Source organism: Phocoena phocoena, chromosome 18 (assembly GCF_963924675.1).
Source record: "Phocoena phocoena chromosome 18, mPhoPho1.1, whole genome shotgun sequence".
NCBI classification, from domain to species: Eukaryota; Metazoa; Chordata; class Mammalia; order Artiodactyla; family Phocoenidae; genus Phocoena; species Phocoena phocoena.
Genome location: NC_089236.1, coordinates 78,199,242 through 78,216,678, shown reverse-complemented (window position 1 = coordinate 78,216,678; position 17,437 = coordinate 78,199,242). Strand labels below are relative to the sequence as shown.

The following is a 17,437-nucleotide window of genomic DNA, read 5'->3' as shown; positions in this document are numbered from 1 at the left end:
CCTTCCTGAATCTCCCACCTGGGGTCTTGGGTTGCCCACCCAGGCCAGGGCTTGGACCAGGCTCGCTTCTGGGGGTCACCGTCTCTTTGCACGGGGTGTGGCCGTCTACCTGGACTACCGTGTCCCTCTGTTGCCAAAGGTGCTCTGTCCTTCAGACTTCACCTTCCACTTCTCCCCTGGCCTCACTTCCTCGTGTGCACCACGGAATACTCACGGTGGGATATGTTTCTTAGGATGTTTTTGGTTCTGCGTCATTTCCGTTCTCAAGTTCCCTTCGGTTAGCGTCACTCCCTCCTTACACACGGCCAGTGTATTGAAGCAAGGAGGAAGCCCTCCAGCTCCCGAGTTAGCTTCTCTTTTAATAGTGTCTAGTGTTTGGGTTGCCAGAACATTGTTCTAGGCAGTGTCAGGCCGCCGTGAAAGTGAGTCTCAACCTGGCCGAGAGGTGACGTACCTTTCACACCGGGCTCGCCAGCCAGGCCCTTCAGCCCGGGGACTCCAAAAAATCCAGTCTCTCCTTTGTTTCCCGGAAGCCCGGATCTCCCCTTAAGCCCGAGCATGCCTTGGAAGCCGTCCATCCCGGGAGAACCCTTAACTCCTTCAGAAGGAATGAGAAAAGCGCTGGGTTAGGCGTGGCTAATTGCCACGGTGACAGCCCCACTTGCGACTTGTGTGAGGAGATGCTAGGATTCTTAACGTCCGTAGGATTTTCGGGACAGCACTTGCTAAGGGACTGGTCTGCTGCCTGAGGGGCAGAGTCAGCCCGTCTGCCACCGGGGACAGACGTAAGGCCAATGCAGGCGGACAGACAGGGCGAAGCTGGAAGTCACGGGGTCCCTGGCCTTTCCACTAGTTGGAAAGGGGCCCTGGGACTTGGTGTGATGTTGACACTGTACCCAGTGTGGAAAACTGGCAAAGGGCCCTGGAGAAGGCGGCAAAGGGCCTCCAGCTGCAGTCAAGGGCCAGAGAGCCCCACTAGCGGGGGGACTAGCCTCACCTGCGAGCAGGGAACCCTACGCTGGGGACCAAGCATTTCCCTTTGTTTCGGTTTCTGTTCACCACCCGGCCTCCGGATCTGAATCCCGACTCCCGGGGGCCTGTCCACAGACCGCCCCCCGGCAGAGAGCAAGTCCCGCTCTTCAGACAGTCCCTCTCTCGTGGGAAGTTAATCAACTGGCATTTGGGGGCACAGCGGTCACAGCCAGCCTGGGCAGCATCACCTGGTCCCCAGAGCCCGACGCAGCCTGGGGCTGCGAGGCTGCGCCCTCCCGCGGAGCTGTCCCACCCGCGCCCCACAGGCTAGGTCCCTGGTCATGTTCTGCAGTCACCTTTGGGGCCCGGGGCACCAGGCATCCCGGCCACTCCTTTGAATCCAGGGCTTCCGGGATGACCTCTCTCACCCTGCCAGCCAGGGTCACCTCTATCCCCGGAGACGCCCTTCATGCCCACGGGGCCAGGGACACCTGTGTCACCTGGCTCCCCTCTGTCTCCAGGCAGACCTGTCAGGAAGGGGAAGGAAGATAAAACAAGATGAACAAATCACACAGAGAAAACACCTCTATGATATTTTTGAGACATCGATAACAATAACTTTTGGTAAGAAAAACGTCTTGGAAGGACAATGGGAAAGTGTAACCACGGAGGGGAGTCTGAAGGTGTGACTCGAGCGTGTAGCACACCGCAGGCTGGCCTCTCTAAAGAGGTCCTTGTCCGACAGCCGGCAGCCAGCCCGTGGGACACGAGTCACATGAGACTTTCTCCGCTCGGGTGCAAAGCCACGGAGCTGGAACGGCTGGGGTTACTCGTGGCTGGCGGCACTCCTGACACCGCTGGGGTTAGGTTCTAGGGGAGGTCCTGCGACACCTGCTGTCCTCATCTCGTTAGGGTGTCAGCAGCTGCCGGCCTGCCCTTCCCCAGCCTCCCCGACGAAGCTCAGCCCCTCTGTTAAACCCCCCAACGACTCCCAACGACTCCCTCACCCTTAGCTGGCACTCAACGCCTTCTGAACGCCGGCCCCATGTCCCTGTCTAGGCTCCCACCCCCTCCTCAGATGATGCGCTCTCCCCCGGCTGGTCTCCTGGGGCTGTCCCTCCTAGGAAGGGCCCGTCCTCCACGCCCGGCCCCTCCCGTCCCCTCCTCCCAAGGCTGTTCTAGCCCACGAGCTCCCCTGCGGTCTCAAACGCGGGGCCCCGCGGTCTGGTCACCCTGCTGCTCGCCCCGGCCAAACGCAAGCTTTCCCGTGGGTAATTCCATCCCCTCCCAAACCGTGGGCTCCATCAGGGAGGGCTTTGGCGTGCATCTTGTACACACCATGCTGTGCTCCACGCCTGAGAACAGGCAAGGCCTCGCGAACACTGGCACAGATGGCCCAAAGCCGCTGCCCAGGGTTCCCGTTACTGTGAAACCAGTGGGCGGCACGGTGTCGCTCCCCCTGAGTGGAGCCTCCAGGTTTGGGACGCGGTCGAGGCCACTCCTGGGGGACGCATCTGGCTTACGTCTGACCTGTGTGGGGCACGGCAGTGCCTTGTGTGGACCGGCTACGGTCCTGGACAGAGCCGTCACCTGACTATGGCAAACGACAGACTAGGGTCACCCTGGACGTTGCCTCATGGACGTCTGGGCCCCTCCCAGCCTTTCTGTGATGCGCTCGGTCCCCCTGCAAGGGCTCCACTGAGCAAATGTCTACAGTTTCGTGTCTGTGCTTTCCTGCTCCCGCCCACCTCGCCCCATGGTTTTCCTGAAGGAGGGTTTTTCCTTTCTTCTCCAAAATTTTCACATTCAGGAAACAAATCACGTTGCCTCTTCAAAGCAGAGCAGATTTTGAACTTTTGCAGTGGGAATTCTGTTTTCCTAATGAAATCTTACCTAGAACCCTAATATACACAACAGGTGCAAAGGAAGGGCAGACTTCTCAGGCTGTTTGATGAAATACATGTCCTGAACCTGTCTGGGGCTGAGCTGTGTCCCTGCAGAATGCAAATGTTGACATCCTAACCCCAGTACCTTGGAATGTGACTGTATCTAAAGCTGGGCCTTTAAAGAGGTGATTGAAGTTAGTTAAATGAGGTCATGAGAGTGGGTCCCAGTGTGACAGTTGTCCTTATCAAAAGAGAGATTAGGATGCAGACACGCACAGAGGGGTGACCCTGTGAGGACACAGGGAGAAGACGGCCGTCTACACGCCAAGGAGAGAGGCCTCAGGAGAAACCAGCCCTATGGACACCCTCATCTTGGACTTCCAGCCTCCAGACCGTGAGAGAATAAATTCCTGTCTTTTAAGCCATGCCACGTGCGGTACTTTCCGAACCCCTGCAGCTCTTGAGAGGGGGGTTCCTTGGAGCACAGCTGAGAAGTCCCCAAGGGGTCGGTGCTGGTTCCGTTGTCAGTGAGGCCCTGACTCCTTGATGGGAGGGTGGATCCTTACCTCCAAAACCTGGGGTGCCCGGCGGCCCCAAGGGCCCTTCCCGGCCAGGAGCTCCAGGGTAGCCATGCTGTCCTGGTGGCCCGGGCAGTCCCGGCTGGCCCGAAGGTCCTGGGAAGCCCTGCTGACCCTTCGGGCCCGGTATTCCCGGCATCCCCTGGCTTCCTGCAGGAACGGAGACAAGAGCCGTGAGGTCAACCCCATGCAGTTCATTGCAAACAACATCTGTCTCCTCAGACCTGTTCTATAAAAACAGGTTTTCTGGGTGGTAGGAAGTCCGTATAAATGACAAGATCGAAGTAACTCATGCTCTCACCCCGAGACAGTTACTAACATCTTGTTATATGTCCTGCTGGCCTCTTTTCTGTTCCCGTAACTATACCTAGAAGCAGACATTTGCAGAACTGACACATCGTTTTAAGTGCAGTTTTAATCTAGGGTTTTTCACTTGACATTACATTTTGAGCCTTTCGCCACATGTTAAAATACTCTTGGGACTTCCCTGGTGGTGCAGTGGTTAAGGATCCGCCTGCCAATGCAGGGGACACGGGTTCGAGCCCTGGTCCGGGAAGATCCCACATGCCGTGGAGCAACTCAGGCTGTGCGCCATAACTACTGAGCCTGCGAGCCACAACTCCTGAAGCCCACATGCCTAGAGCCCATGCTCCGCAACAAGAGAAGCCACCGCAATGAGAAGCCCGTGCACTGCAACGAAGAGTAGCCCCCGCTCGCCGCAACTAGAGAAAGCCTGAAGCGCAGCAATGAAGACCCAACGCAGCCAAAAATAAAAATAAATGAATAAATAAATAAAACTTATAAAAACAAATAAAATGCCCATCACAGGCACGTTAAATGGCTATGTAAGTAACATCCAGGTCTGCCCACTGCTCCTGACAGGGGCGGCCGAATAGACATGGATACAGTTTCCCAAAACCGATGCTTTGGAAGTCAGAGCTTTTGCAGACACAATATTCTCCCAAAGGGCAGGTCATCAAGGCGACGCTGAACATGGGAAGCCGCACAGGCTCGGAAGCTCCCCTGCTGCTGTGGGGTGCCGTTATGCTCAGACGCTTTGAAGTCTGTGGGAAACAGCTACACTTCAAACATCTACCACAAGCAGCCTTCTGTAAAAGAGCTCGGGCAGTTCTTACAGTCGGATCGCAGAAGAGACTGGCGGACACGTGCTCCTGAGGGTGGGGCGTCCAGCTGCCCGTCGAGAACCGGGCTCATCCCTCAGTGTCTCCCGTGAAGGACGCCTACTGGTTTGACGGCTGGTGTTGGGGAGTGTCACCTCTGGCACCACACAGGGAGCCCCTGTCTGCCTGGGCTTGGGCGCTGGGCTGATGACAGCACAGTCAATACATAACGGCTGATGCTTCTCTGACGGGGACCCCAAATGGCCTGGTGGTCACCCCACCCATTCCAGCAACACAATCGCATTAAAGCCAGGCATTCTGGGTTCTCAGGGCCCGTTCTGCATAAACTGGGTACGCAAAGCCTTGGATGCCTTGTTCACTCACCAGACAAGAGGCATCTTCCCGCTTTGCTAAACATGCATCGGTGACGTTGTGAACGTTACATTTTTTTAAACCCATCAGTTTTACACCCACAGACTGAGCCGCGTTCCAGTTCATCTCTGTCTCCCTCCCAACCCCTCACCGGGCACGGCCAGCTCCTGCCTTCTTCGCAGAACCGCACACATTCTGCTGAAAGCAGCAGGGAGGACCCTAAGCTGCGTCCCACCCAGCTTGGGAAGAGAGCACGTCGGCTCATCTGTACTCGCAGAAGAGCTAAGATGGCCTGTACACAGCATGACAACCCTGTTCTGAAACATTCTAAAGAAACGCTGGAACTAAGGCGGAGAAGAAGCAGCAGGACTCACAGCGTCCTGCATGCAGCCCTGGGCTTCTCACCCAACCCCCAGCAGAGATTTCTGACCCTGCCCCCCTGCCCCTGTGACTTACCCCGGAATCCAGGAGGGCCTCTTTCTCCGGGGGGGCCCTTCAGCCCAGAGCGTCCAGGCAGTCCGGTGTCTCCCCGGGGCCCGGGCTGGGCCCCCAAGACTTCTCCAGGGAGGCCCCTGTCTCCCGGAGGCCCGACTGGCCCCGGCAGGCCGGAGGGACCTGGGAGTCCATCCAGGCCAGGGCGGCCTACTGCACCTTTGACTCCTCGAGGCCCCACGAAGCCTGAAAGGAAACACAGGGCGTCCCTATAACGAGAGGTCTGCATCATGACACCTAAGCAAGGCACCAGAAAGAGAACAAGTGGCCGAGATCCTGCAGGAGGATGTTTGGCTTGTGTGGACTTAGTGAAACCGTCTACGGTTTTGTTTAGATGATACAATTCCCCAGTGCCTGGGCCTCTGCACACCAAGTAACACAGCCATGCTCCCGCACACCATCTGAGCCGTGACCACAAAGGGACACCTGTGTTTGGGGCCACTGAGTCGTGGGCTGGGGCACACGGACACCCACGCAGGTACTCCCAACTTCTGCTCACAATTCATTACCAGAAACACGTTCATTTCCCTCCATGTACAGCTCAAACGTTTAAGCCCTTTTAGCCACTAAGTGGCTTCCATGATGCTTTGCCGTGGCAACTGTCGAGGAAATGGTTCGAACCGCTGACTCGGACAAGCTGCGAGCTGCAGGGTGGGCAGGCAACGCCGTGAGCAGCCAAACACAGGTGCTCTCTGCGTCGTATCTGGTGAGCGATCCGCAGATCGGGAACGGGTGCTGAGGGCTCAGAAGAGGATGACCTTATGTGCCCTTAGAAGGTTTCATACCCACTGGAGAGAAATCTCTCTGTGCACCTATCTCTTTTTTCCTGCCAGATCTGTAAGTTTCTTCTGCAAAATTCCAGCACAACTTCAGTGAGGAAAACGGCGACATTTTTTAATTTCCCAAGGACAAGAGCAAAAGTTGGCATCAAGCATTTGTCGAAACAGTTTCTAAATGTTAAAAGATGATCGAGGTGGGGCGGCCTGATGGTACACACAGTCCTTCCCTGAATTTACGTGGCCGAGCGGGAGTCCCACCCTGACTCACCTGGGGGTCCTGGGAATCCCTCTGGACCTGGATCTCCCGGGAGACCCTTGAGCCCTTGTGCTCCATCAGTTCCCGATAATCCCGGAAGCCCTCTGAGGCCTTTGGCACCTAAACAACCCAAAGAAACCACGACACAGGTCAGAGCCGCATAAGCCGACCCCAGCAGGAGACGAACAGGAGAGGGTCAAGGCCGGCACCCGACTTAACGTGGCCTCTTAGGAAACGGGGAAGTGACGAGGCTGGGGGATGTCAGCCCCGAAACAGCACCTCTGACAGCTGGCCACCGAGTGTCAGTCTCCATGGGCACCTGTCAGTCTACGCCAGAAACGACGAACCTCGGCTCTCAACACGACCTCATGATCTCATTAACCTGATGATCTCACTAACTTCATGTTGTTGAAACATGTCGAAAGTCCTCTCCCCTCACACGCGATGCATGTACATTCCGGGCTCTGCTCCCCCAGCACCTGGTGAAAACTGTCCCACTGCAGTCTGAGCCCCTCCCCCTAAGAGTCACCACCACTTTGGGGACAGCAGCGTTCGTGCCTGTGCTGGGATCCACGATGGACAGACCCCTCCGGGGCTCGGGCAGGGAGGGTCGCGAAATGCCACGTGGATAATGCGCTCGGCTCTCGGAAGCCAATACAGGGCCCTTAACTCTGCTTCTTGGTGCAGGTGACGCTTCTGCATTTTGCTTCACCGTCCCCAGATCCTGTCACCCCTGTGCACCTGGACGACACTCTCAAGATCCGGGGTGCCTACGATCAGCCAACGCGCTTTTCCAGTTTGGGGCTACCTCGCACTGTAGTACTTTACAGTTTACACAGGACCTCAGCTCCAGGGTTACGTGTGCAGCATTCAGGGCACCACGTGCAAACTAGGGGCCGTCTGGAACACCTGCACTGCTCTCATACAGGCGAGGAGCCTAAGTTCCAGAAGGAACAGGTGAGATGCCCAAAGCCCACAGCTGACGAGCGGTGGACCGAGACTCGCACACGGGCTGCTGGCGTCCACGCCGGATCGTCTGAGTGGCCCCTCCGTGGGTGGTGGAGGCGTCTTCTCCGCCCCGTCCCAGTCAGAGGAGGGGCGAATCGGAAGGCAGACCCCCCGGGCCGAGCTCTGCCCAGCGGTACAGGCTGAGAGCTCGCCATCCTAGGCTGACTGACACGGCGTCGGGGCATCGGCAGCTGTGGTCACTCAGCCCGTCTGTCATCTCTGAAAGGCCGCCCCACGGAGGGGGAGCCTGGACGGCCCCAGACCGGGCTCTGTGACCCAGAACCCTTCCTGAGTCCACATGGATCTTCAGCTGGGTGATGGTCTGTGGCAGCAAAGCCCAGCTCCCAGATCCTACAGACACGTTCCTAGCCCCGTGGGTCTGCTTTTCTCTCAGTCAAAACCTGAAAGAAACACTCCTCTCCCGCATGATCCTCTTCTACACCCTGGGACACACGGGGATACAAGGAACGCACAGAGCTAAGCCTCCTCTCTGGGCTTGGGGCGCTGCCGTCTCTGCCAGGCTCGGGTGCCCACCGGGCCTGTGTCGCAGCTGAGGCTGACTTCCACGTGGCAGGCAGCCTCTCTCTTACCCTAGGGTTCGCTAGGTGTCACTACACTGACGCGCGCAAGTCGGCTTCCTATAGAAGCTGCCAGTGTGCGGTACGGTACCGAGAATCCTGTGATATCCAGGCGGGGGCGGGGAGGGCAACGCGGGGTCGGGGGCAGAGGAAGAGAGCCGGAGAGGGGAAGGGAAGACACAGACGCACGGAGGAAGGCTGGAAGCGCTCTCCCATTACCTGGGGGGCCGGGGGGGCCCGGCTGGCCCGGCGATCCCTTAGGCCCTCCAACACAACCTGGGAAGAGAGGACAGGGGAGCTGTAGCCACGGTCCACACCCATCGTCACAGCTTTGGACGTGTCTAATGTCGAGAGCGCCGGCCGTGAAAACCGGCTGCCTCTTTACCATCAGAGTAATTTAATGATTCCACTAATCTCGATGCTGATGTAACTGTAATTTCATTTGATAATGAAATCAGAATATTAATATAGGAGGCACATAAGTAAGTCCAGTCGGATGAAAACACGTGCCGTGCTGGCAGTGAGGGCTCCACCCTCTCGGAGGGCAATACCTCACACAGCGGAGTTCATCCAGGTGTCCTTAACCCCTGCCCCCGCCCTCCCCGACCCCAGGGCAATTCCCACCGGGGAGGGAGGAAGCTTTCAGTTTCAAAAGCAATGCTGTGACTTCTCCTTTGTGACTTCCATTACTTTCAGAATTAGCAGAGGCAGCTCGTTTCGCTGTGAGTCGTGCAAAACGAAAGCCGAAAGCCGGTGGCAGCCACCTCTGGCTGGTGACAGCGCGCAGGGGAATTCTGTCGGACAGAGCACGCTTGCAGACACAGCAGTCCTTCGAGATGCCCTTTGTCTGTCTGCCTGTGATGTGGCAGGGCTCCTATCTTGGCTCGACTTAGCGGCCAAAGAGGGGCTTTGGTCCCCTCTGCCACAAGAAGGGTCCGAGGTGCAAAGGTGGACAGCCGAGGCCATGAAAAGAAAGGACCTCGGCCGTCTTCAGGGGGCCTGGGCTCTAGCTGGCAGAGCCTCACCCCCAGGGGCCTTCCCGCACCTTTGAGACTGGCCAGCTCTCTGGAAGCTCTGGGGTTGCCGTTCCTGCTCTGCACCCTCACCCTGAGCTCCTGATCTATCCCCACACCTCGTGCGGGGGACCCACGGATCCTGATGCTGCTTCTCCAACCCCTGGCCTTTATCCCAAACGCCTTACTCCAGACCCTCAACTGCCACTGGTGAGCTGCCACCGTCCAGATGTTCTGCCGGCACCTTTGACTCCAAAAAAACTCATCCTCTCTGCTCTGCTCTTCAAATCCTGCCCGAGGCCTGGCATCCATCCCTCTGCCTGGCTTGCCACCTCGGTTTCTAGGCCCCCCTGGCCAGAGACTTGGCCTGTCCGATGGCAGCCGGGTCAACTTCTGGACCATCCCCTCCCCTGAGCTCGCATCATCTGGGCATCCTCTCCTTATCCGTCGGCCCTGTTCCTTCTAGCATCCATTCATCACTGGACCAAATTCTTCTCCCATCTGGACTCACTCCTCACCCCGCATAATGAGCAAATAATTCAGTTGCCCTTTACACACACAGAGACGTATGTTTTAGGCGTGAAAGGACTTATCTGTTGAGTTCTTACCAATACTGTAAACAGATGCTTTGTACTGCAGGGACAACTTGGTGACACGAGGTCATCACACTTGCCCTTCCCTGGGCTCTAGGCTGAGGCAGATGGAGCGCAGCTCCAAGTCCACAAGCGTTTCTACTTCTGATGGCAGCTCTGTGCCCACGGTAGGGATCACATCAGTTCTAGCATATATTCTACAAACTGAGAGTTTTCAAGAATTCTAAAGCCGCCCGACGGTCATGACAGTACCTGGCTGGACGGTCTCCTGTCCATCTGTTCCGATGGGCCTTTTCACACCCGTATCACAATCTAGGGGTGAGACAGCGACAGAGTGAGGCAATTCTGCAATAACGGAAAGTGCCTGGCTTTTCCGTGTGTATGTCTGTGTGTGTGTGTGTGTGTGTGTGTGTGCGTGTGTGTGCGTGTGTGTGTGTGGTGGGAAGGCTGGGACGGGCAGGGCATCAGAGGCCCATTGCTGGACTTCTGTGCTGAGCCTCTGTAACTCCAGCACTAGAGGGAGAGGCCCCACGTTCCAGCTGGCGAGAGGAAGCTGCAGTGGGTTCAGAAAACCCCGTGGCTGGGTGTCGCTCGTGTGTGATGAGAACCGATGGTGTGACACCATCTCACGTGACTCGCCCCGGGGAATTCGCGCACTGCCTAAGAAGAAGAGCGGGTGTAGAAGCACAGTGTCTCATGACTTTGAAAGACGCAAGCCTGGACCCGCCCCCCCGCCCCCACCGTACCTATTTGTCCTGGAGTGCCGGGGGCGCCGGGAGGCCCGGGGAAGCCTGGAGGTCCAGGTAATCCAGCATCGCCGGGGAAGCCACGCTCGCCTTTGGGGCCTGGCAGCCCCAATCCTGGGGGGCCCCTTTCTCCTGGAATGCCCTTAGTACCGGGGGGTCCTGGGTGGCCTGCGTCCCCTGAGGGGCCTTTGATGCCATCACCCTGTGAGAAATTTGGTTCATCTCTTACAATACATGTAAACCCCAAAGACAGCCATCTTCCCAGCTACTTTCCCCCGTTCCCTGAATTCTGCGCTCTGGATACAGAGATGAGTAGGAACTGACAGTCGTGGTCTCACCAAGCCACAGAAGTAAAGGACAGACTTTCTAACAACCACGGACAACACCCTCGAAGATAGTTCTGGAAGGCATAGGAATCTGAGTATTTTTCTCTTTCCAAGCCACCAGCGCCCTGCTTGGACCTTCATTCTCCGGGGGAATTCTTCAAGAGAACGGTTAGGCACAGATTTGGCGAAATGGGGGCAGGAACACGTTATTTCATTGTTGGGATTCAGCGTTTGTGACCCATCTCCTAGTCAGAAGGGACAACGCAGCGGTGAAGGGAAGGAAGTCTTTGGTTTGGACGAGAAAGTGCATCAGAAATAAGGAGAGACGATGGGACCAGGAGAGCAGGAAGCCGGGAGGCACCGGGCACAGCCGTGACCTACTCATGCAACTCCTCAGAGGAGGGTGAGGGCAGGGAGGGAGGAGAAGGGGTCTAGTGTCCGTGGCCAACCGCCCTTCCCCGTCTGACCCCCACTTTTCCCCACAGAAAGGAGGCTGGGGGCTCTGCATCTTATCACACACAGGCTCTTTCAATGCCGGTGTGTGTTTGCTGCAAAAATGCAGCTGTGTATTTTACAGGTGACCCTAGAAAAAGCGTTCCACCTTCCATCTAGGAATATTCGACCTGGGGGGCTCTCGTTCTACGTGATGGCAAGAGGAATATTTATTTCCTCTTTTTCTCTTACATGCTCACTCAGGGCTTGGCTTCCAGCCTCACTCACTGTTTCCTAGAAAATATGACTGCTGCTCACGAAAAGAGAACAGGTTGCACTGGGAGGATTTTCTGCTGTGTTAGCACCTCTGACGCTCACGGGTTTAAGCATGTGACTGATGGGGATGAGGGCAGAGCCGCCACCCCTGCCCGCCAGCGGTACTCACGGGAGAGCCTGGGAGGCCTGGGAATCCATCCAGCCCATCACGGCCTGGGATGCCGCTGTCCCCTTTCAGTCCAGGCACACCTGGGACACCTGGCTGGCCCCGCTCACCTGGGGGAGGAGTGCCGCGTGAGTTGCTCACCCAGGGAAGCCACAGAAGGGTGCATGGTCTAAGATATGCTGGCCACAGGACTGACCTTTGGTGGTGATGGTTCGAGAATCTCCCTTCATTCCTTTGGGCCCGGGAGGGCCAACACCACCAGGGGCTCCCTGCAGAAACAAACACAAGGTTTCTTCCTCCTTCACACTGTTAAGGGCGGCCGAGAAGACAATGATTTTCGTTTATACAACCTGAGGGCCCTTACCTGTCATCAAGCCCAGAGCCACACACCTCTGTCCGTGGCCACCAATCACAGATGGCCACGGGGCATTGAACGTGGCCAGCGGGATTGAGACACTGAATGTTTAATTTTAAATAGTTAAAACTTAAGGGAAGTAGCCACACATGGCTGGATGGTGAAAACAAGAACCTTGCTACTCAAAGTGTGGTCCCCAGACGGGTAGCACCAGCCTCCCTGGGGGCTTGTCAGGAATGCAGACGCTCAGGCCCACCCAGGGCAACCGAACCGCAATGTGCAGCTCCACAAAGTCCCAGGGATTCGTAAACCCATTAGCTTTGGAGGAGCTAGGGCTGCTAACCCTAACTGCCATCTTGTTGAATCCGGGCAAATAATGTGCCTCCAAGTACGAAGGACGGACATTTGTGATCATACTGAGAAGAGCAAGAGTATCTAATCGACAGCTTGTCTTCCTAACTGAAATCAAGGTTGGAAAAAGATCATACTTCACAGACAAGTCACTGCAGGAACACTCACGTCTTAAGGTGTAAAATCTAGTTTAGGTCTTTCGATGAGCAGAAACGAGCAGATGAACGTTTCCGGAGGCTTTTTAATGTGCGTGATATGCCAGTTTGGGGCAACTCTCGGTTACTGGTATTTGCAAGAATACGGGAACTTTTAGTGTTGGTTTAATTAAATGGAATGTTTCAAGGGATCGTAAGTTCTTTTCACCTAAAAAATTCCACAGCTACTTGATTTATTGATTTCGTTCTTTGCAGAAAAGGGTGACATTCTCTCAGTAACTAGAACAGCATGTCACACACAGGCAGTGCTCGACCAGGAGGTGCTGGGCCGATGGACGGATGCATGTATGCATGCTAATCGACCCCCATACTTCAAGCGCTCTGCCAGTTTCTATTAGTACAGATATTAAACCACCAAAAACTGTCTCAGGCATTCCTGCCGCAGATACATAAACATATAATTAAATGCAAGATAAACACGGTACCTGAGATGTTTGAACGCAAGTGCTGTGGGTGTGCATGCGGTACAGCTGGGGAGAGCACGTGCTCCTGGAAGACTTTAGAGATTCCGTGTGCACGAAATGGGATCCATTTGACTTCTTAGAAATATTCCATCATTTTATAAATAACTGAAGGTCCTACCAGTCCTGCCATTATTCAGTTTGGATTCTCACTACGTACACTTTTTCTGAATACTTGAGCAACGTCTACATGCTCGGCCATGATTTGGAGATGGTGTCATTTTTAAAGTAGGAGGAAATGTAGCATCTATTATGTTCAGTGGGATAAAACTATTTTTCTGAGAAGTCCCGGAGAATGGAGAGGTGCCGTGGACCTCATTTTCACCTGCAAAGCTCCCGCGACACGAAGCAGTTATGAGTCATGAGCCTCTGCACCGACAGCTCTGAGTGGCTGCAACTCCCCTGCATCTGGACACGAAGCCAGATTGTTCTAACCGTCCCTGGCCAAGTGTCCTGAGCAAACTTTCCTCTATTGCTGAATGTATAAAACGATAGACTTTTCATTTTATAAATCTCTTGCAGCTCTCTTTTTAAGTAAAAATAAATAAAAAATATAGTTTCTTTGTCTTCATCTGAAATTTGCTTTGAGATCCTTGGTCAGTTAAAACCTGCCACGAAGAAAGACCTACTCAAGATGATCTTTTCCTCAGGTGTGAAGTAAAGCCCACTTAGCTGGAATCCAGAAAATGTCATACATTCTTCCAAACTAAATTCATGATATACTTGGAAGTCTCACTTTTTATCAAGCTAAGGGAGGCTTTATTGAAATGCTAAATCGTCCTATACTAAATCTGAAGGGGTGAACACACAGTATGTGGTGTGTAGCTTTGCATTCAAAATGCTAGAAGCGTTGCTTTTTTTGAGATATAATTCACATGCTATAAGATTAACCATTTTAAAGCATACAATTCAGTGTTTTTGTTTTTTTTTTTTGTATTTTCACGAGGTTCTGCAACCATCACTATTACCTAAATCCAGACCATTTTCATCACCCCAGAAAGAAACAGTCACTCTCATTCCCCCTGCCACCCCCAGCCCTTGGTAACCACCAAGATACTTCATCTCAAGATGCCTCTTCTGGACACTTCATACAAATAGCATCATATAATATCTGTTCCTTTGTGTATTATTTCACTTAGCATAATGTTTCTGAGGGCACCACACTGTAGGACGTGTCAGCACTTCATCCCTTTTGATGGCTGAATAATGTCCCATCGGGTGGGTATGCTACGTTTCATTGATCCATTTATGGGCATTTGGGTTTTTTCTACTTTCCGGCTGGTATCATGAATGCTGCTGTGAGCTTAATGCACAAGTTTTGGTGTGGACACGTGTTTTCAGTTCTCCTGGGTCTGTACTGGGAGGGGACTTTCTGGGTCACACGACACCTCTAAGTTTGACTTTTTAAAAATTTGTTGCCTGCGCTGTATGGCTTGTGGGATTTTAGTTCCTCAACTAGGGATTGAACCCAGTCCCTAGGCAGTGAGAGCACAGAGTCCTAACCAGTGGACTGCCAGGGAATTCCCTATGTTTGACTTTTTTGAGGAAGCATCAAACTTTTCCACAGTGCCTGCCCCATTTCACATTCCCACCAGGAAAAGCTTTAAAGCTCCTCTTGGAATACGTGGCTTTTTTGAATGTCACACTGGGTGCATAAGTGTTGCTGGTCTAAAGCTGTATTAATTCAATAAATAAAAGCCGGGAATGGGGAAATGGGGCCGGGCGTCAAGGTCGTCTTATCGGCTTCGTGGTACAACTGGTCTCTCACCTTGAATCCTGGGAACCCGGGGATGCCGTGCTGGCCGGGGTCTCCCGGGCTGCCTTTCCTCCCTGGTTCCCCATTGGTGCCGGGAAAGCCCTTGGGTCCTGGTGGCCCCGGAAGACCCCCAATGAACTGGTCACCCTCTGCACATTGACAGTCGCCGGCATCGCCTGCAACGTGGGTGGAGAGAGAGGGACTTGTTATTTGCTCGTGAAGCACCTGTACGACCCTCCTGTTGGCTCTGCAGGGGACAGGAGGGCAAGGGGCTGAGGGCTTGGCTGGGGGCGTGGCCACCGCAGGACACGCCCACTCTGGTCCTCACTCCCTCTCATTCTTAGACAAGGAGCGTGAGATGCAGATACGTAAAGAACAGGACGTTGACGGAGGTGTGGGAGGAGCTGGGGACTCAGTGACAGGAGTTCTGAGAAGCCACCGCAGGGGCCTCGGGGGGAGGGCCGGAAGGTCCAGGGTGAAGGGGAGCCCGAGAGAGGGCGGCCTGGCAGCAGCTGCGGGCTTGGAGCCCAAGGTCCTGGTGCGGAGGGAAGAAATACGTGCCCTCCCTTCTTCTGTCTTGCTGGCTGGACCCAGGGAGCCCGGGGGCAGGGGACGGCCGAGCTGGAGGCTGGTGATCGGCTTGGCTCCCAGGGCGCAAAGGGGGACACGTGACGGCCCAGGGGTGCCGAGCTGCCCAGCTCATCCACGACGCCGGACCCCTGCACTGCCCACAGCTCCACGCGTGCCGCAGAGGTCTGGCGGTTAAAATCCGGGATGCCCAGGGATGGGCGAGCCGAACAGGCCCCCCCCGCGAGGTCCCCACAGGCGGCCCTTGCCTGGAGAGGTGGGGTCCCCCAGGCGAAGCAGGGAGAGGAAAGCAAGCACAGCTCGTTCCCACCAGCGTCCGCCCCACCTGGGCAGGTCACGTCTCTCCTGCTTTGCCACCGCCTTGCTGCCAACGCATCCCTAACTCGGCGAGTCGGGTTAGGACCAAACCAGATGACGACCCTACAGCCCTCTGCAAATACTTGTTACATTTTCTTGGAGCCGAGGGCTCGGATGAGTCATCTGAATTCAGTCTAAGAGGCCACCGTGCATCTTTTCTGTCCCATGTTGGGCCCCGTGTTGCCTGAAAGTTCAGTGATGAACGTGGCAGACAGAACAGAGACGGGAGAGCCAGCTGAGAGCTGGGTGTGCGGAAAATGAGGAGATGCCGCCCCCCAGTGTGAGGGCCCTGGCAGGGAGGGGGCCGGGGGGAAGCAGGGGCTCGTCCTCTTCTTGGAACCAGTGAAGGGTGAGCTGGACTCAGGAGGGCCAAGCAGCGCCCCGCCCCCTGCTGTTCCCGGACTCCTCACCTTTCCATCCTTTCTGTCCGCGAGCCCCGGGGAAACCATAAGGTCCAGGGTAGCCCACCCTGCCCTTTGCTCCTTTAAGGCCGAAAAGGAAACCTGAGGAGAAAACCCACAAGGACGGCACGTTAGCACAGCCCAGGACCCCGTATGCCCCCACCCCGTATCCCCCCACCCCGTGTGGGAAGGGTTACAGCCGAGTCTCCCAACAGAAAATGGCCCCCATTCCAATTCCATCCCGACTACTTGCAGAAAGACACGGAGACTTTATGTTTTGTGGCCATTTTGCTTCCAGGATTGGAAACACATGTGAACGCCTATGATTTTAGCTTTTCCATTGAAGTCTAGAAATAGAAATCTTTACTTTTCGGAAACACTGAGTCCAAAGAAGACTTTAGGTTTTTTTAACCACGTGTTTTACTTCAACTTGGGTTCTAAGACTACTGCAACTTCTGGTTCCCAGCATGACAGAAAACCCAAACAGTAAAAGACGTTAAAATGAACCGGCTTCCCCAGTTCTGTCCTCTCCTCTGGAGCACGCGAGCGCCTGTGCACGCCCCTGCCCCCAGACCCCACCATCTTTCCTCCTTCACTCCTTTGGGTGCACACACGTAACCATGTAGATAACTTGTGATTCTCCCACCCCCATCACTAGGATCACGGTACTTCAGGCATCCTTTCACCATGTGCAGGGCTCTGATAATTCCAAGCAGGGACATCCGGGTGAGGGTGTAAGAAACAGACTCTAAAAGCCCACAAAACGCTCCGCGTCCCACTTGAGCAGAGCGCCATCTCGTGGTGGGAAATGGGCTGCACATTCCCGGGAAGCACCACTGCCGGGTACTGACTCCCAGGACCCCGGCCCGAGCTCCGGGGTATGTGGAGATGGGTTGAGGCCCAGGAGGGGACCATGCTGGGTGGGGAGCTGGGGAGGGGAGACCCAGAGTTCGGTTTGGGGCATGCAAATTTGGAGATGCCCGTGAGACACACAGTGGTGACGAGGTGTCCAGCTAACAGCCGGGATGAGTTTGCAGCTCAGCAGACTGAACTGGGCTAGGGACACAGTTAGGGAGAGCTGGCACCTAACTGGTGTTTAGACTCCTGTGAATGCGGGAGCGTGCTAGATAGAGAGACACAGACAGGAGCTCCACTGCCCATGGGATGGTGGAGGGGGAAGAAGGAAGACCTAGCAAAGGAGCCGCAAAAAGGAGGGGAGAGATGACAAGGCGCGGGGGGAGGGGAGCTGGAGAAGAGAGTGTGTGTGTGGGGTGCCGGCTGCCCCCTGTACCGCTGGGAGGCCGCTGACAGAGCAAATGGTGCTCAGGATGTGGCTCCACAGGTCACTGGTGACCAGGT

At 55.3% G+C, this 17,437-nt stretch overlaps 1 protein-coding gene across 1 annotated transcript in view; it reads right to left on the bottom strand.

Moving 5' to 3' along the window:
• COL4A2 (collagen type IV alpha 2 chain) overlaps positions 1-17,437 on the bottom strand; it is a 123,218-nt gene that overhangs the window by 17,751 nt on the left and 88,030 nt on the right. Inside the window, exons 19-30 of the mRNA XM_065895947.1 lie at positions 16,088-16,180; positions 14,745-14,908; positions 11,791-11,863; positions 11,598-11,704; positions 10,395-10,596; positions 9,901-9,960; positions 8,262-8,318; positions 6,469-6,576; positions 5,386-5,607; positions 3,425-3,586; positions 1,329-1,499; positions 455-598 (exon numbers count right to left, since the gene is read on the bottom strand). Of these exons, the coding sequence (XP_065752019.1) occupies positions 455-598; positions 1,329-1,499; positions 3,425-3,586; positions 5,386-5,607; positions 6,469-6,576; positions 8,262-8,318; positions 9,901-9,960; positions 10,395-10,596; positions 11,598-11,704; positions 11,791-11,863; positions 14,745-14,908; positions 16,088-16,180 (1,563 nt within the window). The remainder of the gene's footprint in view (positions 1-454; positions 599-1,328; positions 1,500-3,424; positions 3,587-5,385; positions 5,608-6,468; positions 6,577-8,261; positions 8,319-9,900; positions 9,961-10,394; positions 10,597-11,597; positions 11,705-11,790; positions 11,864-14,744; positions 14,909-16,087; positions 16,181-17,437) is intronic.